This window comes from Oratosquilla oratoria, chromosome 25, assembly GCF_046742065.1.
Source record: "Oratosquilla oratoria isolate Oo_2021 chromosome 25, ASM4674206v1, whole genome shotgun sequence".
In the NCBI taxonomy this organism is placed as follows: Eukaryota; Metazoa; Arthropoda; class Malacostraca; order Stomatopoda; family Squillidae; genus Oratosquilla; species Oratosquilla oratoria.
The window spans coordinates 713,366-736,704 of NC_134801.1; the positions used below are offsets into that span (position 1 = coordinate 713,366).

At 35.9% G+C, this 23,339-nt stretch overlaps 1 protein-coding gene across 4 annotated transcripts in view; it reads right to left on the reverse strand.

The window, feature by feature from the left end:
• The window catches only part of LOC143038802 (sister chromatid cohesion protein DCC1), a 398,731-nt gene that overhangs the window by 345,449 nt on the left and 29,943 nt on the right, over positions 1-23,339 (reverse strand). For 3 of the 4 annotated variants that reach the window (XM_076208343.1, XM_076208344.1, XM_076208340.1), the window contains exon 2: positions 22,564-22,748. The exons of the other annotated variant lie outside the window; for it this stretch is intronic. In XM_076208343.1, the coding sequence (XP_076064458.1) occupies positions 22,564-22,661 (98 nt within the window). In that variant the 5' untranslated portion in view covers positions 22,662-22,748. The remainder of the gene's footprint in view (positions 1-22,563; positions 22,749-23,339) is intronic. 4 annotated transcript variants of the gene reach the window in all.

Here is a 23,339-nt window from a genome sequence, read left to right on the forward strand (position 1 = left end):
GATGATTCTTCAAAAGTATCCTGTAATTTCTGTAATACAATATTAAGCAAAGGGAATAAACAGGCAAACCCAAACAACAACAAATATTAGAAAGCATCTTCAACATAAACATCCTGATGAGTTTGGAAATGCCGAATTGGAGCAGAAAAAAGCAGCTGAATCAAACCCAACACTTGCCTCATTCTTAAATGTTCCACCTACCAAAAAGCTAAAAATTTCAACTTCAACTTCTAGTCAAAATCAAACAGGCTGTTCAAGTGCAAAACAGGTATCTCAACAGCCAACTCTTGAAGCTACTCTCCAGTACAAAAAGATTTGGGACATCAACAGTGCTCCAGCAAAAGAGGTACACAAATATATTGCTGAAATGATCACAATAGATTGTCAACCTATATCTATTGTAGAAGATCTGGGATTTGCTAGGCTCCTTAATCACTTAAAACCAAACTATAAGATCCCAAGCAGGAAATACATCTCTAACACAACTATCCCAGAGCTTTATGAAAAAGTGCACAATAAAGTACAAGGCATTGTGAGCAATGCGCAAAATATCAGTTTGACGACAGATATATGGACCAGTTTGTCCAATGATTGCTTTATGAGTGTAACTGGGCATACTCTCACCAAAGACTTTGTCAAGGACACCATTGCATTGTCTATTAAACCATTCCCTGAAAAACACTCTGCCAAAAACATTGCAGATTTGATTGATGAAGTAATAGAAAACTTCAAAATACCCTGTCATAAGATACATTTCATATCTCATGATAATGCATCTAATGTAACAAAAGCTGTCAATGATTCACAGTATCTGAGCCTACCTTGTTTCTTGCATACATTGCAGCTTGTTATCAATGATGCAGTTTTTGAACAACGTGTTGTAATAGATATTATTGGAATGTGCAAGTCTATTGTAACCCATTTCCATCATTCACCTCAAGCTTCTCAGAAACTACTAGAGCTACAAAAAAGACACAATTGCCCTCAACATAAGCTAAAACAAGACGTTGCGACAAGATGGAACAGCAAGTATCACATGCTCAAAAGAATATATGAACAAAAAGCAGCACTTGTCAATTACTGCATGGATGTACCTGGTCTTCCATCAATTGATGCAAATAAATGGAGCATCATAGGAAAATTACAAGCACTCCTGAAAAGCTTTGATGATATAACTGTTAGGTAAGTACAATTTTTAGTTATTTGATTCACTTTGAAATAGCTATAGGTCTGATAACGTTGTGAAAAACCTGAAAAAAAAAAACCTGAAAAAAAAAAACTTTTTTCGGAAAAAACTTTTTCATGAAAATAACAGACCTTTAAACATGTTTGTAAAGATAAATAGAATAAGAATAAGCCCAAAGTTCAATGAATCAATAGGCTCATTAGCTAACTTTTATTTCAGAAAGTGTAGAATATACTTCTTGAATCTTGAGCAGGTATCACAGTCTACTCATTGTCTCATTCTAATGATCATTCATTTGTGCATTCATTCATACTTTAAAAAATGCTCAACAAGCAAACCAGTAGGCAATAAATAGCCTTACAAAAAGATGCACAAGATGAGTTGCTATTGCTAAAGCCTAGAAATTAAATAGGGCCTAGTAATAAAATAATATCTTCGCAGTTACCGGTAGAACAAAGTAGTGATCTCATCTAGTTACACATAGGGTATTTTATTCCACGTTACTATTTTCCAGGTTCATAATATAAGTACAACAAAAAGCATGCCAAGGGTCAAAAGTTTTGACCCTTGGCATGCTTTTTGTAAATTAAAAATAATGATGTAACAGGGGTTTTGACTCAAAACCCCTGTTACATCATTATTTAAAGAAGTAGATATTTCATTTGTTTTCATGATATTTCAGACTTAACAAACTTATTTGTTATTTCATTAACATTTACCTTTATTCTAAACATCTAAATTATTTTTAATTTACAGATTGAGTTCACGTGAAGCAAATTCTTCAGACATAATTCCCATTGTTAAAATCATGGAACGCAACATTCAAAAGGCTTCAAATGCTCCAAACTTTTCTGGACTAGGTATGTATAATATTAATATACCGTAAACTGGGGCTACTTTGACACATTTTTCATTTTAAAACTCTGCGACGCCAAGCAGCTTCGTTTAAATAATTAATAATTCAATTCATTTTAAACTGCTGGCATATTTCAATGGATTAACCTAAAAGAAATATTAAGCATTTAAATTAAAATTATGATCTATATGAGTACTTTTCTTATCTGAAATGGAGTGCCCCCCAGCTTCGTTCGTATGGCGGCCATCTTGAAAAAACCTACCTGCCAAAGTTACCCCAAAGTTACCCCCATACTGGGGGAAACTTTGACACCCCTAAGAAAGTTGTTTTTTACAGTTGTGGATGAATAAAACAAGCAGTTTATAACACAAAGGCGAACTTGCAGTTATCCTTTTCCTTCTGTGTTATACTTATTTACTTGAACTAAAATTTTCCAAATTAAAAAAAAAAATTGTGGGTTCTTACTATTTCAGTTTCCTCCTGAGTATCTTAAACTAGATTGAACTAGAACAAAGTTAAATAGTTGAATAGATCAGGAATTTAGTCTAGTTTCATAATGAATAAAGAAATAAAAATTTGCAAAAAAAAAAAAAAAAAAAAAAAAAAACTAACAGTCAACTTAAGAATTCTGAAATAAATAGAAATGTAGACCTATACAAAGTACAAAAAATTACTTAGATTTTTAAATTTACAGCTACTTTATAGTGCTCATAAATTAAAATTATAATAAAAATTGTTACTGCCATTACAAATTCACAATGTTTTGTTTTTCCCTTAGGATCAACAATAACTGCCTTGCAAAACGCAATGAAAGAGAGGTTCAAGAAATACAAGGAAAATGAGAATCTTATAATTGCAACCTTCTGTGACCCCCGCTATAAAGATATTATTCTAAATGATGATGAAGAGGCTGCTGTGGAACGAATGATAATTTCAGCCTATTTGAAACACAAAGCTAACATAGATGAAGCAGTGGCAGGTACATGTACGTCATCAAGTGAAGAAGAACTAGAAGCAGAAGGCAGTAAGGGAGATGATGGGAGTGGTGAGACTGGTGACATAGACATGACGCACTTTGAGTTTAGCTTCTCTAGTACACTAGATGAAATTCGGAATGAAGAAAGGAGTAAGAAAAAAGAAGAAAAAGGAAAATGTCTCACAAGAAAGAACTCCAGGATGAAGCTTTTGGAAGACACTGTCCGAGTTGAGCTTCTTCAATACAAATCAAGTAGTATGAGTATGAAGGATGATGAAGACCCTGTTAATTGGTGGAAGGCAAACCATTCTAAATATAATGTGTTAGCTACAATAGCTAACAAGTATTTGTCTTCCCCCCCTTCTTCAGTGGAGAGTGAAAGAGTTTTTAGCGTTGGGGGGAATGTCTACACACCCCACAGGAACAGACTAAAACCTGAGATGGGGGAAATTTTAATGTTCTGCAATTTTAATTTGAAAGTTTTTCAGTTTAATGTGTAAATCGTTTGAATTTTATTTTTCAGTTTTTTTTTTCCACTTAATTTTCTACTTTCTATAAATATCATATAGCTATGGATTATGGAATTAAAACTTTGAAAGCCAATAGATTGTTTTCAATTGTTTCCAAATTGGAAAAAATTAATTAGTGATGTGCCAGAACCAAAATTTTTACCGATACCGATATTTTTTTTTAGCATTTTAAGCATTTTATTTTTTACCAAAGTAGGGACTACTTGGATATTGGAATGGAAAATTTCCATTCCAATATCCAAGTAGTCCCTACTTTACTCCTAGCTCCTACTTTACTGTCCTTCCCTGCAAATTAAAATCATAAATTTAAAGAAAAAAAAAAATTAAAATTGAATTTGATATATAAAATTAAGAAGTATATATCGGTATCGGTAACCCATTAAATTCCTGTATCGGTATCGGTAAAATGCTAAAAAAAAAAAAAAAAAAAAAATATCGGTATCGGTATCGGTAAAAATTTTTGGTTCTGGCACATCACTAATAAATACCGAGGTAAAACTGCGTTATAGACAAATGCGATCGGGCATGCGTGTTATACGTCGGTGCGCGCTATCTGTGTACTGAGATAATGAAGTGCATGGGTGCGCATTATAACCCGATGCGCATTTTAAGCTGGAAAATACGGTAGAAACATATCAAGTCACTAGCTGCCTTTGACCCTCCTTTGACCCAGCCAAATATGTGGTGTCACCTGCAGACAATCGGCTCACCTCTCACCATTTCTAAAAACCCATTCATCACCCTTCCATTCACTTCCCATACCACCACACTCATGCCCATGATGAATAATAATAGTGACATTACACAACCCTGGTGCAGCCCTACCTTTACCTCAAACCATTCACTCTTTCTACCCTAACACAAGCCCTACTACTCACAAAAAATTTTAACTACCCTCTACAGCCTTCCCCCTATTCCATATATCTGCAACACATGCCACAATGCCTTCCTGTCAACTGTCATATGCCTTCTCCTGATCCTTAAAAGCCCACAAGACATCCTTACCCACTGCCAAAAAAATTCTCATATATCTACCTTACTACAAAAACTTGATCCATATATCCTCTTCCTTTCCTAAACACACACAAGCTTTGGAATTGTAAAAATCTCTTCATCTGTGCTCCGTAGAAGAGGAAAATTCTAGATTATACAATGAAAGGAAGCCTGGTTTGTATTGAATGGGAGGGGGAGTAATTGTGGGTGTCCACAATGAAGTCTCTGCAGTGCTAGTTTGATGCAATAAGAGAAAATGCAGGAAAACAACGATAAGTTTGAATCGAAAGATGACTCAATAGCAGAGACATCTAGAGCCACCATGCCGAAGTACAATGTAAACAGGCATTTTAAAGCACCAACAAAATGGTGAATATATGAAGAATCATTTTCAGGCTTTGGTAAGTATGAGAGAAGAAATTCAAGTTGAATCTTAAACATAGAAATGGAAATGAGTAAAAATAGAAAATGGTGGGAGAATGAAGTCATGGAACTAAGGAAAGGAATTGTAGAATTAATGGAATGCTTAGCCCAAGTTAACATCAAGATTTCCAACCTAAGAAAAACAAACTCAGAACTAAGAACCGAACTTAAGGTAATGAAAAATCATTTAATTGAGGTTAAGCGTCAAGATGAAAAGAGGAAAATTAATACTACCAATAATGAAAACTTAGAGAGGCAAATAAGAAATACAAGAAATAACAAAGAATTGAAGAAAACTTAGGTGAGGAAAGTATGCAAAAGATTAAGAAATGGAAGGAAAACAGAGAAAATGAAGAAATTGCCTTTAAAGAAATAGTCCAACAACAGATAAAGGAAAATGCAAAAGATACAATCATTCATGTAATTAATGAATAAGCAAATTGGGTTAGAGATGCAATGGATAGAAAAAAAATGCATTGTTGTATATGGACTAAGGGAAAAACATGGTCTGGCAAGGTACATGAGAGAAAAAGAAACAGCAATCTTAAAAGAAATATAGGTTGGTGATCAGGAAGTAAAGAAAGATATACCGTATATTTCCGTGTATAAGACGACCTTTATATAAGATGAGGTACAAAATTAGAGCAAATTTTTATGAATATATCTCATATCGGTAGTATAAGACGACTGCTAAATTACAAAAGCATCAGTGTATCAAACCTACAGTACAAAAAGAATTGTTTTGATTACGTTTATCAGCTGTTTTTTCCGCTTTTTCTCTTTTCTTTCTCATTACTTAACTGTATCCTTATACCAGATAAATAACTTACTGTATCCTTATAAATTCAAAATAAATGAAATAAGGATAACGTTAGGTATCAATGGAACGAGTGGATGACGAATGGAGAGAAGTCATTTACATAAGGTGGAGGTATGCGTAGTGCATCACTTGATGTTCTCTACGAGTTTGTTATTAAAGCTTGGGAAAGTGTTAAGGTCGAAAGTATCGTAAAATCTTTTTAAATATGTGGAATCTCTAATGCCATGGATGGCACTGAGGATGATTTATTGTATGAAAGTGATGACGAAGCCGAAGTCGACTCACCGGAATCGGACTGGGATCCCTACGATGACGGCATATTTGAGGAATCTTGTGATATGTTCGAACAACTTTTCGAAACAGTGATGATTGTGACGAGTTTGAAGGGTTTTATATAAATAAAGAAATAAAGTTTTATAATGTTTTAAGTTTTAAATGTAATGTAATGTAATTTTATTGAAAATAAAGGTTTTAGAAATACGTTTGATGTGTAATATTGATTACAAAGGATTACAAAGGCGGAGCATGCCGACAGGAGACCTTTTGATCCATATCTAGGTCGGATGAAAAAAAAAAAAAAAAAAAAAAAAAAAAAAAAAAAATTATATATATATATATCATATTAATAATAAATTAAAACTATAATGTAAAAATAACAAATAAAATACATAAATAAATGCATAGGTATAGTTGAATAACAAACAAACAGGTAAATAGTAAATGATTATAAATTGACATATAACTAATAATAAATGAAAATCAGACAGACAAATGATAACAAAAAACAAAACAAATAATATAACAAATTATAATCATTACAGCATCTTACTTAGGTATTTATCTAAATGATTCTTAAAGCTTTGAACTGAACTACATTGCACTACCTGTGCAGGAAGTTTATTCCATTCATTAACCACACGGTTGGCAAAGTTGTTTCTACCTACTTCCAAATTGAATCTATTTCCGGACAGTTTGAGACCATTGTTTCTTGTCTGATTCTCATTCAATGTGAAAATTTGGTCACTTTTGATGTTGTCAATTCCCTTTAAATCTTAAAGACCTGTATCAAGTCACCTCTGAGTCTACGCTTTTTTAGGGAAAACAGATTCATGTGCTTAAGTCGATTTTCGTATGATTTATTTTTGATATTTGGAATCAGTTTTGTGGCTCGCCGTTGTACTTTTTCCAGTCTGTCAATGTCTTTAATGAGATTCGGTGACCATACGGAAACAGCATATTCCAAATGTGGACGAACTAACAATTTATATAGCTTGTTAATGAGTGATGGACTTTTGAAATCAAAAGATCGCGCAATCAATCCCAGAATCTTATTTGCTTTCTCAGAGGCTGAAATACACTGCTTGGATGATTTGAGGTCGTTACTGATAATTACGCCGAGATCTTTTTCACTATCCACTTTTGTTAACGAATTTCCAAATAACTTGTAATCGTACTTACTGTTATTTTTACCTATGTGCATTACCTTGCATTTACTTGTGTTAAATTTCATTAGCCACTTTTCAGACCATTGCTGTAATTGATCTAAATCTTCTTGAATATCTAATTGGTTTGAGTGATCATTTGCCACTCCGCACAGTTTTGTATCATCAGCAAATTTGGAAACAGTAGATTTTAGTCCATGGTCTATATCATTTATATATACTATGAAAAGAAGTGGCCCAAGAACGGAACCCTGAGGAACTCCACTTGCAACACTTTTCCATCCAGAAGTTTTTCCATTTAAAACAACTCTCTGTTTTCGACCTTTCAACCAATTACTAGTCCAACCTAATAGGCTACCACTTATTCCATGCAAAGCTAATTTAGTAAGTAGTCTTTCGTGTGGGACGGTATCAAAAGCTTTTGCAAAGTCTAGATATATTAAATCTATATTGTTTCTTTTGTCATAATTCGAGATAACTGTGTTGTAGAATTCGAGTAAGTTACGCAAGAACGTTTCCGTCTGAAACCATGCTGGCTATCATTTATCAAACGGTTACTTTCTAAATGATATTCGATAGCATCTCTGATGATAGTTTCCATTATTTTTCCTACGATCGAAGTCAAACTTATAGGCCTATAGTTATTTGGTTTCTTTTTGTCACCTTTTTTGAATATGGGAGTAACGTTAGCTAGCTTCCATTCTCTTGGGACATCTCCGGATATGATGGATTTCTTGAAAATAATTTCTAATGGAACAACAATCTCATTTTTCATTTCCTTTAAGATTCTTGGATGCCAACCATCAGGCCCTGGTGTTTTATTAACTTTGAGTTTGTCTATACACCTTTTAATTTTTTCTTTTGTTATATTTACCGTAGTGAGTAAGTTTACCCCAGACTTTTCACAGGTTTCAGTTTGGAATTCACTTTGAGGTGTTTCGTTTAGAAATTAAGTTTTATGATTTTATCATTTTTAAATTTTCTGTTTTAAATGCAACTACAGTACTGTAATATGTTTTTTTTATTGATACATAAACGTTTTATGTACTGTAATCAAAATTTTTTATTTTCAGTCTTAAAAATTACTGAAAAGTTAGCGAAAGAAAAAGGTTGCTATGAACGCAACCAGTGCTCGATGTTTACATTTTTTTCAGCTGTTAAATGTGTTTACATAGAGTAGTTAAAAGTACCGTAATTTCATTAATATAGAATTTTTCCTCGAATTTATTAACAATTGCCATTTACTATAAAGATATGCCAATAATATATAAGGTAAATATGGTTTAATTACCTTTATTACCAGTTCTTATCATAATGTGAATCATTTCCCGTGTATTGGTGGTTATCGGCAGGCTAGCCTACCAAGTCATCTCACGTAGAATTCAAGGTCTGATTTTTATAATGGTAGTATAGGACGACCCTCCATTTTAAGGGGTGAATTTTTGGATTTTACGGTTGTCTTATACGTGGAAATATACGGTAGATGATGTGTATAGGATGGGACATTATTCCAAGGACAGAAATTGACCCCAAAAGATCACAAATGGTAGTAGAAGACATATAAGAAAAAGCAAGTTGGCAAGGAGTGAACATTACAATAAGATACAGATAAAAAGAGAAAGGAGTGTTGAGGAATTAGAAAAAGAGAAGACACTAAAAGATGAAGCTAAGGCAAAAAATGCAAAGAGAATGAAGACTGAAAGCAAGAAATTCTATTGGAGGGTAATCGACATGAGACTGAGAAAATGGTACATCAGAATGGGTGAAACAAAAACAGAAAAAAGATGGAAAAAAATAAATAAATAAATAAATAGTAATATTAAATAAATAAATAAATAAAAGTGGCCTATACTAACATTGACTGATTAATTTTAGGACTGAATGAACTAAATGATTACCTGTTAGATGAAAAACCAGACATAATGGGAATTGTGGAGATGAAATTAAGGGGTTCAATACCACCCATTAATGTTGGACAAGGGTTATACAATTATTGGATTAAAAACAGAAATGAGAAACAGGGAGGAGGAATCATGTTCTTGGCGAAGAAAAACCTGAATGTGACAAAGATTACAGAGGGTAAGAACAATGTAGAATTGATCATGATAATAGCTGAAGACAAGGACATGAAAAGTAGAAAGTTTGTGGTGATTTATGTGCCCCCAAAAACAAGGTATTGGAAAGAGAATGAGCACGTGAAAATGCTAGAAGATACAAGGCATTCATTAAATGAGATATTAATGGGATGAGGTAATCTGGTAATTATGGGGGACTTTAACTGCAAAGAAATTTGTTGGGAGGAAATGACAGTGAAAGGCAGAAAGGATCTATGTGGTAATGTATTACTGGACATGACCATGGAATATACAATGACACAGTGGGTCAATGAAAATACCAGATATAGAAATAATGAGGAACCGTCAAAACCTGAAATTGTGGATAAAATTGAATACAAGACAACACTTGGAAAGAGTGATCATATACTTATAGAGACTGAACTAAAAGAAATAAATATGGAGAAAAATGAAAAGTATAGAAAAGGAAGACTTATGTACAACAAAACAGACTTTGGAAAACTAAAGAAATTCTTTCAAAATGTAAATTAGGAAAAATTCAACATTGAAGAGGCAAAAGTGGAAGAGAAATGGGAGATGTTGATGCTTAACTATAATGGAGTGAATAGGTACATACCAAGACAGAAACAAGAGTGTACATTAAAGGCTGTTTCAACAGAAGATGCAGTGAGGCAAAAGATAGAAGAAACAAAGCTTGGAAAAGATGGAGAAAAGATATATATATATATATATATATTATGGGAAAGGTGGAGGGGGAAACACGGGTCTTTATCTGAATATCGAGTTTATTCCTGACCGGTTTCGCTTACAATAGCTTCTTCAGAGGAGTGTTTGTAAGGATAAGGTGTAAGTGAAACTGGTCAGGAATAAACTCGTTATTCAGATAAAGACCTGTGTTTCCCCCTCCACCTTTCCCATAATTTGTCCCAATGTCTCTACATATATATATATATATATATATACATATATATAAAAATGGAAAATGGCAAATACAACCACTCCTCGTTTAACGACGACAATTGGGACCAGCGTCGCCGTCGTTAACCGAATTGGTCGTTAAGCAAAAGTGTATACATATACGTACATGTACAATGTCTAGCAATACATGTATCTTTATTTTTGTGTATTTTCCCTCTTTTATACAGTGGTTAGGTTCCTGAAATTACCGTGTATGACCAAATCCGCGTATGCTGACATTCTATATTAAATACCGGGGTATTTTTTTAGTTTCGACCATGGGCGCAATATAGCAATAGAAAATTAATTTTTAATTTTGTAAATTAAAATGTATCAACGTAATATGCAATTTTGTGGGCGGAAATGAAAATATAAAATACCTTGGTACAAGCAAATATGCTAATGAACGAAGTCGGTAGCATAGGATCGGGACGCCATCTTGTCGTCTGTCGATTGACGGCCTCGGTACTTCCGACAGTACCTCACCAGGTTTATTTTCTCGAAGGAATGTTATGGAGCGGAGATACATGCATTCCTTGAAGCTGCAAGAATTTTGTATACCCCGCAAGCTGAAAGAGTGGTTTAAAAGCCCACCATCTCTCAAGACGATGACAACGAGGAGAATCCGGATGACATTTAATTTGCAGGTAATGATTTATCAAACACAGGTTAGGTTAGGTTAGTTTAGTTTAGGTTAGACGAATTTATCCTTTCATTTCTTCGACGTCGGCATCTATCATAACAAATATGGCGTACCATTCGTCCGACACGACTTCGTTACTTACGAAATCTGTTTTAGTACTTTTTTTCCGCTCACAAAATTGCATATTACGTTGATACATTATAACTTACAAAATTAATAATTAATTTCCTATTGCAATATTGCGCCCATGGTGGAAACTAAAAATTTACCATTACCGGTATATACAGTACCCCAGGTAATTATTGCAGCTTGCAGGATGGTAATATAGACCTAAGCTTTAGAACACTTTACCTCACAGCTAATATCCACCGTACAAGTTCATTTATAACATCATACAAATTTGCCTCAGCCAACTTATCGTACACGAAATCGTAACTTCGGGAGATTTACGTTAAAAGAATATTGGTCTGTCATAAAGCCCGTCGTTACTCCGCGTTGTCGTTAACCAAGTAGGTCGTTAAACGAGGAGTGGTTGTATATATAAACTATAGAAATGAGTATGTAAAAGTGTGAAGACAGGAAAAAAGAAACTATGAAAAAGGCATTATAGAAAAATGCAAAGAGCAACCCAAATTATTCTATACATATGTGAATGGTAAACTTAAAAATAAAACAGGAAATGGTGAAATGCCAAGGAAATACAGAATACACACAAGATCTTGAAATGGCCGAAGTCATGAATAATCACTTCAAGTCTTTTCACTAGAGAGAAGGTAAAGTATTGGGACAAAGGAAGTGAAGTGTGATCTCCCCCCAATGAGGGAAATAATAACACAGAAAGAAATAATGGAGCATTTAACAAACCTTGATGTTAAGAAATCACACAGCTCGGACGGAACTGCAAACTGGATACTAATAGAATGCAAAGAACTAATGGACAAAATATATAACTTAATAAGTTGCTCACTTAAAGAAGGAAAAATACCAAAAGACTGGAAAAATGCCAACATTGTACCGATATATAAAGGAGGAAACAAGGAAGAACCACCTAAATACAGACCAGTCTCACTAACAAGCACTGTAGTCAAAATTTGTGAGAAAATTATCAAGAATAGATGGATAAAACACCTGGAAGAAAATAATATAATAAACCCAAGACAATTTGGGTTCAGACAGGGAAGATCATGTACCACAAATTTAATCTGTTTTTACTTAAGACTAATAGATGTAATACAAGGGATGGATGGGCTAATTGTGCTTTCTTGGACTTACAAAAAGCTTTTGACAAGGTACCACACCAAAATTATAAAAAAAATAAAAAAAAAAAGGTGGAGGACTTCCTGAATGGTAGAAAGATGAGTAGTATTCAGAGAAAAATATTCAGGTTGGAAAGTGATTAGTAGAGTTCCACAAGGATCTGTATTGGCTCCAATAATTTTTGCTATTTATGTGAATGACATGGATGATGATGTGGAATGTTACACAAGTTTCTTTGCAGATGACCCCAAATTGTTGAGGAAAGTAAAAACTGAAATGGATTGCGAATCACTACAGGAAGACCTGAATAAAGTTTGGAAGTGGAGTCAGAAATGGGAAATGGACTTCAACATTAAGAAGTGTAGCATAATGGAGTTTGGAAAAAGTAAAAAAAAAAAAAATATATATAAGGACAATAATATTGGAACTAAGGCGGTAAAGAAAGTGGGATCTGAACAAATATTTGGGAGTAATTATCTCAAAACAACTAGTCCTCTGATAAACAAATAAACAAAAATGTTGGAGAATTCTATAACCTACTATGATCAATAAAAGTGGCATTTACCTATTTGGATGAAGAAATTATTAAAAAAAAATATTAGTCACAATGATAAGGCCCAGACTAGAATATGTGGCAACATTGTGGTCACCCAGTACCAAAAAGAATATAAAGAAAATTGAAAGAATCCACAGAGCAACCACAAAAATGGCTCCAGCACTTTCAAACTTGTCACACGAAGAGAGACTGGCTAAATTGGAGTTACTGACTTTGGAGCAAAGAAGAGAGGCGACCTACTGACCATCTATGGAATCATGAAAGACACAGAAATACTCGATAGAGGACTTGTTAAATTGGGACAAGAGAAACACAAGAGGACATGGAAAGGAACTCAAAAGAGATAGTTATAGAAGAAATCTGAAGAAGAAGTTTTCCACACAGTGGAGGACACTTGGAACAAACTGGACAAAACAATAGTGTGTGCAGAAACCATTCACGAATTTAACCCCTCGAGTACTGGATGTGTGTTTTGTGACACCTGCATGTCACGGCTGAGGGCACCCACCAGGAACTAAGCATGCTCCCCGTGACAAGCATGTGTCACAGTTATAAGCTGTATGTATTGAGGGCTCTCAAGGCCTTGGTTTCTGGGTTATTTCTACCCATGTGGTGGCAAGTGTCTGTGTTTACAAACATAAGGCTCTAGCCATTCGTGGGACGGTTTGAAACATTTGTTTACGTAAGGTTGATGGGTCGGTAATGAAGGGGTTATTAAGAGCAAACTAGACCCTGAGATACATAGGCAGGACACCACAAGCATAGCTCTCCTTCCCATAAAATACAACTTGGTAAATACACACTGTTCTTCCCTAACTGATCCTTTTAAAGCTACTTATATTTTGGCTACCTCCCTTGGAAGGGGGAAAAATCCTTGGTATATGTATGTATGTATGTATATTTGTATAATTTTATTTGTCCCTTTTTCCTTTGTAAAGTAAAAGTATACAGGCACCTCCAGTCCTCTGGCACACTCCTTTCCTTTCAGTACACATTAAACAACCTCACTGAATACAGGTAAATGTCTTTGTGGTTGCACTTTACGATGATACAAAGACCAGCTGAAGCAGATTCTAAAGGCAACACACATTGACCCAGAGACCTGAGATATGGGAATGAATTAATAGACTGAGTGGAGGCAGACATTTCAAACTAGGATAGAGCTCTTCAAAGCCAAAATAAGAGCAGACCTTTAGGCCAAGTGCCAAGGGAGAAAAGATAAGGCTGCACAACCTCTACCACCACCAATCACCTTATGTGACAAATGCCCCCAAGGATTGAGCTAATTAGCCACCAATTAGCCAACCACTAAACAGGAGGTCCTAAGGAAGATACTACTCACATATGAGGACTTGCCAATGATGATGTTAGTGAGGGATACTGTAGGATAAGGGCTCTGTAGAATGAGTCTTCTGTGTGGTGGTTACATCTAGCACAGTTTGATTATGCAGTTGTCCCTATTTTGTGTTGATACTATTCTAATACTGGATCAATCAGTCTGTTTCCCTTGCTCTCTTACAGAAAACCTGCAGCCTACAGGTAATTCGTAACAGCTGGATGGTGTCCTGAATGCAAGTGTGTCAGTGTGGTTCTTACTTCTCTTGCCAGGAATTTTTCTGTGAGGCTGATGTCTGAGAGTTGTTTTATCAAGTTTGGTGGTCCATCTTGGGGAGCTATGAAATAATAGAATGGGGGCCTCCTCTCCAAAACCACCAACCATAAATCAAATAACATCCAAAAGTACAAATGAATGACCTAGTCTTTCTTCTGGAGAGTCTCTTAATATATTATATAGGCCTGCATTTTTTTCTGTTGTCATGTCTTTTAACAGAAGTTAAGTAATCTGATTATGCTGAATTAAAAAATTATATGGTTTTGGTCAATCTGCTCAGATTATTTAATTATATTGAAGATTGTTAAAGCAATGTTTTCATTCAAAATGTTTATTTTCTTTTAATAATGACTTAGTAAGTATCAAAGTTATAAGGTTAATAATGACTTATATATTTTTCATTAACATTGAAAATATGAAGGAATATATCAGTGTGGAAGAAAAGATTCTTTGTTATTTTCTTATGTTTTTCACCAGGTAAGTCATGTTTCAGACACCAATAGAAATCTGGTAACATGTTTATGTCCCATCATCCCTGATACCTATTTTCCAAAGTGTGAATGTCTTGGTGGAACCTTTCACTTTGTTCTTCACTATATTCTCCACAGTTATCAACAAAATAATCCAGATGCAATCTTAGATGAAAAATGAGAGTATTGCTCAGAGATAAGAGTCCTACTTGGGAAGAGGTAATTAGTGGAGATCCACAAGGATCAGTATTGGCTCTAATAATGTTTGCTATCTATGTGAATGACATGGCTGAAGGTGTGGAATGTTACATGAGCTTTTTTGCAGATGATCCAAAATTGTTAAAGAAAGTGAGTACTGAAATGGACTGCGACTCACTGCAGAGAGATCTGAACAGGGTTTGGGAATGGAGTCAGAAGTGGGAAGTGGACTTTTACATTCAGAAATGTAGCATAATGGAATTTGGAAAAAGCGTATACATATATTGTGATGGCCCACCATCCTCTGTGTATTCAAAATGTCTGTTTATGTATAATATTCTGTATAACTATGTATGTACCATAAATTGTTAATATACGTGTGGTTTTCCTACTCTTCTCCCCTTTGATCCCCTCCTAACTACTCGTCTGACAGACCCAGACTAGTTCTGTCCAGTTCATCCTTCTCCTTCCTCCCGTCCTCGCCAACACTATATATACGGCGTCTGCCGGCTTCCAGATCAAATTACACGAAGATCACACATTTTAAAGAAAATAGGTCAAATAATGCAACCATATGCTAATTTTTTACATAAAATTATGCATTTGAGCAAAAACCGTCCTTGGTCGGATTTGGTTGATAGTGAGATCCGTATTCATAACCGTGGTTGGTAATTTTGCAGAGGATAAATACTTAACTTCTCTTTCATCAAATTACATGAAAATCACACATTTTAAAGAAAATTTGTAAAATAATGCAACCATATGCTAATTTTTTATATACAATTGCATATTTGAGCAAAAACCATCCTTGGTCGCTAATTAACGAGACCCAAATATTGGATAGAGACTGAGTTAGGTTTAGGTTTTACTATTAAGTTAGGATTAAGAAATTGATTGAGAAATTTTACACTCTGCACATGTATTTAAAAAAAAAACATGCATTAAACGTTTCAAGTTACTTGAAGTTAGTAGTCACATCAAAATCTATGAAATAGGTCATTTCTAACCTCTTTTTCTACTGATAGAAAATAATACAATCATAATTCATAATCATAAAATGGTCAATCAATAAGCACTTCATTAAGTTCATTCAATCATTATCATCCAACAGCTCAACAACTAGGGTGTATAAATCTACATATATTATAAAGCAAGTAAAAATCATAGTTTAACTACTTTATATTGAAAACTGATATACCATAATTATATAAAATGGAACTGACATTGGCATCAGCAACTAAGAGTGAATAGAAATCAGCACTGACAAATATATATATATATAATATATATATATATATATACAGTGGTAGCAGAAAATCTGAGTGCTAATCATTGAGAGATGAATTTAAACAATTGTGACATTTAAAGACATTTAAATGGATTTCTCCAAACATGCTGGTATACAAGTTGCCAGTTTTTCTATGTGTTGAGGAATGTTATTCCAAATATCCTTAATTTCTATTTTTAGCTTCGCTGCAGTCGAAATGTCACAATCCTGAAGCATTTTTTTAATGATATGCCACATGTGCTCTATAAGATTTAGGTCTGGTGAATTTCCAGGTCACTTTTGGAAGTAATCTACACCACAGTCCTCTAACCACTGGGTTAGACTGAGCTGTGTGAGCAGGTGCTCCATCATGCATAAACCATCTTGCATTACACTTTTCAAAACTTTCAGGTATGTTATCAAACAACTAACTCAAAATAACTCTGCTGATTCATATTCTCATTATGTTCAAGAAAATTTAAATACCAACTCCACCAAATGCAAAGCACCCCCACACCATAACACTTGGTGCATGTTTCACCACTTCAGCTGTATAGTGTGGGTCATTAGGGTCTGACCCCCTGGGATACCTCACACTTTGACCTACAGCCTGACAACACCACAAATGCTGACTCGTCACTTCCCAGTCTTCTAGGGTACAATCCTTATATTTCTTGTAAAAAGCTATGTGATCACATGTTTTTTGTACTTAAGAGGGGAAGAACCTGAGCACAACAACTATGATATTGTAAATCTTTGGCTACATGATCAGAAATACATCTTACAGGCACATCCTCCAGCAGTGCAGGGCTATTTTCCTTCAGTTTTCGAGCTGTGAGTGGTGGATCTTTATCCAACTGCCTCTTAATAACCTTTGAAGTACGATTTGATATCTTCCATGGCTGACCAGAGCAAGGCTATGGGGTGGGAATGGCATAACAATTTCTTGGTCCACTTTTGCATTTGCTGCACTCCAATTCCTAACAAGTTATATTTTTACACTTATAACCCTCCTTATAGAGGGATATTATAGCAACAATTGTGTCTCTTCCCAGCTCTTTACCACTTCCCATTATGGAGATATCAAGGCACAAAAATAGAGACCATAGCAAAAAATTTACTAGTCCACATCATGAGAGATGTTTATAAACTGACATCATGTGGTCCTGAGAGTGAATAAACAGAGTTGCCAAGTGGTTTGTATCATCTCATCTAAATAACAGTACAGACACTAGCATTGAAAAATAGCAAAAAGTTTTATAGGAAATGGGTATTTTTTGTGCGTTTTGAGTTTAGGAAAACATTTGGGTGCTTGTAATTCTGTGCCCAAGCTTTCCACTACCACTGTATTTACCTAGTTGTATTTTACGGAATGAGAGCTATGCTAGTAGTGACCCATTTTTGTATCTCTCCGCATCCAGTTTGTTCTTAAAATCTAGTATAGTTTTGGCACTCACTGCTTCCCCATTTAGTTTGTTACAGATATCAATCACTCTGTGTGGGCCATGCCAAAGTTCAATAGTGCCTCTCAAAGCAGCTGATGGCCATACCATCAAAGATCAGCAAGGCGTGTTGGACCAATGGTCCAAATACCTAAGCCAACTCCTAAACCAAGTGAGCCCAATAGATGCACAATTTGCTGACCACCTTCCATGTCTACCCCTTCTTGACCACTTAGATGCTGCACCCACCTTTACCGAAGTCCATGCAGCCTGCAAAAGCTTGAGAAACAACAAAGCTGCAGGACCTGATGGCATACCAGCTGAAATATTCAAGTTAGGGGGCCATGCTGTGACTCGGCAACTCCACAAGTGGACTAAGGTATTTTGGGAAGCTGGCTACTTACCACAATCACTCAAAGATCCAATCATGGTAATGATATACAAGAAGAAGGGGAACGCAGCTGAATGTGCTAACTATCGCGCAATCTCTCTCCTAGATACTGCAGGAAAAGTTATAGCCCGTGTCCTGCTGACCAGACTACTTGGCTACGTTTCAGAGTTAGTTCTACCTGAGACACAGTGCAGATTTAGAAAGGAAAGATGCACCTCCGACATGATTTTTGTTGCCAGACAACTACTGGAAAAAGCACAAGAACAGAGACAGGACCTCTACTTTGCCTTTGTTGATCTGGCAAAAGCGTTTGACACCGTGAACTGAGAGATGCTCTGGAAGATCATGACAAAGTGCGGATGCCCACCCAAGTTTATGGCCATCATTAGAGCATTCCATCAAGGTATGTCCACAAGAGTATGTGCAGGGGGCCTGCTATTGGACCCTTTTGAGGTATCAATTGGTGTTAAACAAGGCTGCGTCCTTGCACCCACCATATTCAACTTGTACCTTTCTGCCATTACCCTTCTAGCACGCTATAACACCCGAGCTGAAGACGGCATTGCCATAAACTACAGATTAGACGGAAACCTATTCAATCTTCAGCGGCTGAAATCTAAAACCAAAGTCCGCACAACCTACATATTTGATCTTCAGTATGCTGATGATGCAGCATACCCAGCCCCAACACAGCAAGCACTCCAGAGAAATGCACCAATGATGCATACCGAGCAGGAGGTATGCTGGTCAATGCGGACAAGACTGAGGTACTTCAGTACCTATTCGAACCCCAACGGTGTAACCCCAACATACTCTCCAGGTTTACTGTGGAAGGGGAAGAACTAAAAAACGCGGATGTCTTCAAGTATCTTGGTAGCATTCTCTCTTCTACCTGCGAGCTTGAACCAGAGATTCAGAACCACATTCGCCAGGCCACAATAAGCTTCGGCAAGCTCAGGGAGAGGGTATATACAAACCGAGATCTGACTGTTAAAACCAGTCAAAGTGTATGTTGCCATCTGTCTTTCCATTCTACTGTACGGCAGTGAGTCCTGGACGCTTTACAGTAAACAAGTCCGCAGACTGGAGGCCTTCCACATCCGCTGTCTACAGTGCATTTTAGGCATCACTTGGCATAATCGTGTACCACACGTTGACATTCTTCAAACTGCTAACACCACCAGCATAAAGTCAATGATAATCACCCGCCAGTTGTGCTGGGTTGGACATGTCATACGAATGCCAGAAAACCGTCTCCCTCGACAGGTTCTCTATGGTGAACTGAGAGATGGGACCCGTGCGACTGGTGGACAGAAGAAGAGGTTCAAAGACCAGCTGAAACAAAATCTTAAAAAATGCGATATAGAACCAATCCAACTGGAAACCCTTGTCTTGGACCGATGTACATGGCGCTTAACCATCAAGCAAGCAGCTGAGACTTTTGAGGAAAAACGCACAGCTACCAGAAACCTCCAGCGAACCCGCAGGCATGAGTACCAGGCCCAAAACCCTCTTCCACCTGGGGACGGTATCCCATGTCCAACATGTGGAAAGCGCTGCGCCTCATAGTTTGGGTTGAGGAGCCATCGGCGCATACATCAGTGACATTGATAATGATCTTACCAACGTTTTACTTTATAAACTTTCAAGAGAGAGAGAGGACGTCTTCGTCATCAACGACGGACTGCCTTAACTAACTAATTCTTCTGTAAATGTCCTTCTTTAGCTTCTTGTGTCCTCTTGTTTCTCTTCTGTCTCATTTTAATAAGTCATCTCTATTAAGAACTTCCATCCCTTTCATAATTCTGTAAATAGAAAATCACCTCTTTCTCTTATCTGTTCCAGTGTTGATAGATGTAATTTATCCAATCTTTGTTCATATGTCAAATTTGAGAGTGTAAGTGCCATTTTTGTCATTGCTCTTTGAATTTTCTAATTTCCTAATGCTTTTTTTTTTGTACTAGGTGCCCATAGTGTCCCAGCATAATCCAATTTAGGTCTTATCAGTGTAATTACTATTTTCTTTACCATTTCTTCATCCATGTAGTCGAAGGCCACTTTCATTGATCTTAATAAGTTAAAAGTCTCTCCAACTAGTTTATTGACATGTTTATCAGGTGTCAAATCACTTGAGATAATTACTCCTAGATCCCTTTCTGAGTCGACTTTTTTGACTTCCTTGGTACCAATTTTATATTGACCTGATATTCTATTTTTGCTTTTTCCAAATTCCATTATACTGCATTTCTTAATGTTAGAGTTCACTTCACACTTATGACTCCATTATCATATTTTTTCTAGGTCTTGTAGCGACCTGCAGTCTTCTGTGCTTACTCTCGAGTAATTTGGCATCATTAGCAAAGAAGTTCATGTAACACTTCACTCCCTCATCCATATCATTTATATATATGGCAAACATTAAAGGAGCCAATACAGAGCCCTGTGGGATGCCACTTATCATATCTTCCCAGTTTGAGTTTTTGTCTCTAAGTACCACTCATTTTTCTCCCACTTAAGAATTCTTTCATCCATTCCAGTAGCTTACCTTGTATTCCTCCTATTATTTCAATTTTTCTTGTTAACTTGTTATGTGGTACTTTGTCAAAAGCCTTCTGCAAGTCCAAGAAGACACAATCTGCCCAGCCATCTCTTTCTTGTATTGTTTCTATTAATCTCATTGTCCATCTTCCCAAATTTGTGAGCTCTCAATGGGAGTAAGTACACATTACCTCACCAGATGGCAGCACTGTGTGAGGAGTCGTGAAGCTCACTTCCTGCTGTAAAACTAACTTTAAAATGCTGCATCATTTCTCTGTTCCACTGTGTTCAGCACATAAGGGTGGACATAAGTTTCCGTCAGATGAGAAGATGAATATGAAATGGAGAATAGCGATAAAACGCCTTGAACCAGGTACAAATAAGCCATGGATCCCAAGGAAATACAGTGTTGTCTGTGAAAAACATTTTACAGCAGATGACTACATGACTGCTGGTCTTTTAGGCAAGTGATATTCAACTTTGTTGTCATCTATATATAAAGAAAAATAACAGGCACTATTCTTTTTTAACAATTCAGCAAGATAACCCGTTCCCCATGCTGTGTCATCATGTCAAGTGTGTGTAGTAGTAAGAATTTTATTATGGGGAGCAGACATTATTTTTTAACCCATGTGCCTGTCATTGTATATATTCTCAGGAAGGTAATTATGATTTTAAAGGTTTACTATTTAAATTAGGATATGTCTACAGTTACGTAGGTTTTTTAACACATTTTCATTGTGATGTCACTTACGTAAAAAATTAATAGAGCTACGTTTTTTTTTTCAAAGTTCTTTTGTGACTCCCAAACTCAAACCCTGACCTTACCACTCACCCTAACCTTACTCTATTGCTTCCTAAGATAAGCAAAGCACTAAATTTTTCTTTGCTTTAATTTCAGGTTCTCGTAAGAGGCTGAAACCTGGTGTGGTTCCATCTATTTTTTATTTCAATACAACACCATCCACTTTCACCTCAACACTAAATGCAGAAAGAGCAGAAAGGGTAGCTAAGAGGAGACGTTTATTTCAAAATGAACCAGATATTCAAGATGTTGGCAACAAAGAGGTAGTGTCAGCTGAAAGGGAAAATGAGATTCTACAAAGTGACGCTGAAGGAGAGAAATCGATCCAGGACCACGGTATCCAGTATGAGATAATAAGTTCTATGAATGCAAGATTCTCTATCTTCCGGTTTAAAAATGACAATAAGGCCATTCAGTATTATACAGGATTTAATGACTTCGCACATTTTTTCTTAATATTCTCTGTGCTTGGTCCAGCTGTCAATAATCTTGATGGAATGGACTATGATTTATTATTAGCGGAAGATCAGTTGTTTTTAATTATAATCAAGTTGAGACAGGCCAAAGATGATTCTGAATTATCTATTTTGTTCAGAATCAGTCAAACTTATGCATCAAAAGTTGTGAATGTATGGATTAATTTTATGTTCTTCCAACTCCAAGAAATCAATTTTTGGTCAGGTCAGAAAGAGACACAGTGCAGGACTTAATGCCAGCGAACTTCAAAAAACAATTTCCATCAACAAGAGTAATTTTGGATGCAACAGAGGTGCCAATTCAAAAACCCAGTAATGTTAATTCACAAAGTGCAACTTTATCAACTTATAAAAATCGCAACACATTGAAGACAATGATCGGCTGCACTCCAGGCAGACACATTTTTTGTGAGTGATAGCTATAGTGGCAGCACATCCAACAGACAGATAATCGAAAGATCTTGTTTAATACAAGGACATATTTTTGAATCTGGGGACAGTATTATGGCAGACCGTGGTATTAGAGTACATGATTTGTTTGCTTTGTTAGACGTTAAGGTGAACACTCCAACCAATAAAATGGATATTCACACAATAACAAAGGACTATTGTTACTTGAAATCGTGTTGAAAGTAAGTACGATATCTTACCTTTCTATCAAATTCTCTTTCCTCCCTGAGACAAGTGCTCCTCTTGTTGCCAATTCAACTTTTAAACACTGAACTGTCCAATTTTCATAGGACGCCATTGTTTTGTGTGTTTACTACGACTGATGGTGCTGTGGAGCCATCTACTGGGATAAATTGTGATGCTTACTCCAATTGTAAAAACCGCCCTGAAATGTCAAGTACAATCTGGGTACCTTCCCCCTGAACACCCTCCTCCTTTCCGGTGGTCAATGTGCCAACAATGACACGACACCAGACAAACATATCAACAAATTATTTGGAGAAACTTTCAATTTAATAATATCAATAAAAATGGCTTTTGACTACATCAATGAAGAAATGGTAAAGGAAATATTAGTTACATTGATAGGACCAAAATTGGAGCACTGCGACACTATGGACACCTAGTACAGGTACTCCTCGTTTAACGACCTACTCGGTTAGCGACGACGCGGAGTTATGACGTTTCGTTTAACGTAAATCTCCCGAAGTTACGACGTCGTGTACGATAATTAAGTTGGCTGAGGCAAATTTGTATGATGTTATAATTGAACTTGTACGGTGGATATTAGCTGTGAGGTAAAGTGTTCTGAAGCTTAGGTCTACATTACCATCCTGCAAGCTGCAAAAACTACCTGGGGTACAGTATATACCGGTAATGGTAAATTTTTAGTTTCGACCATGGGCGCAATATAGCAATAGAAAATTAATTATTAATTTTGTAAATTATAATGTATCAAAGTAATATGCAATTTTGT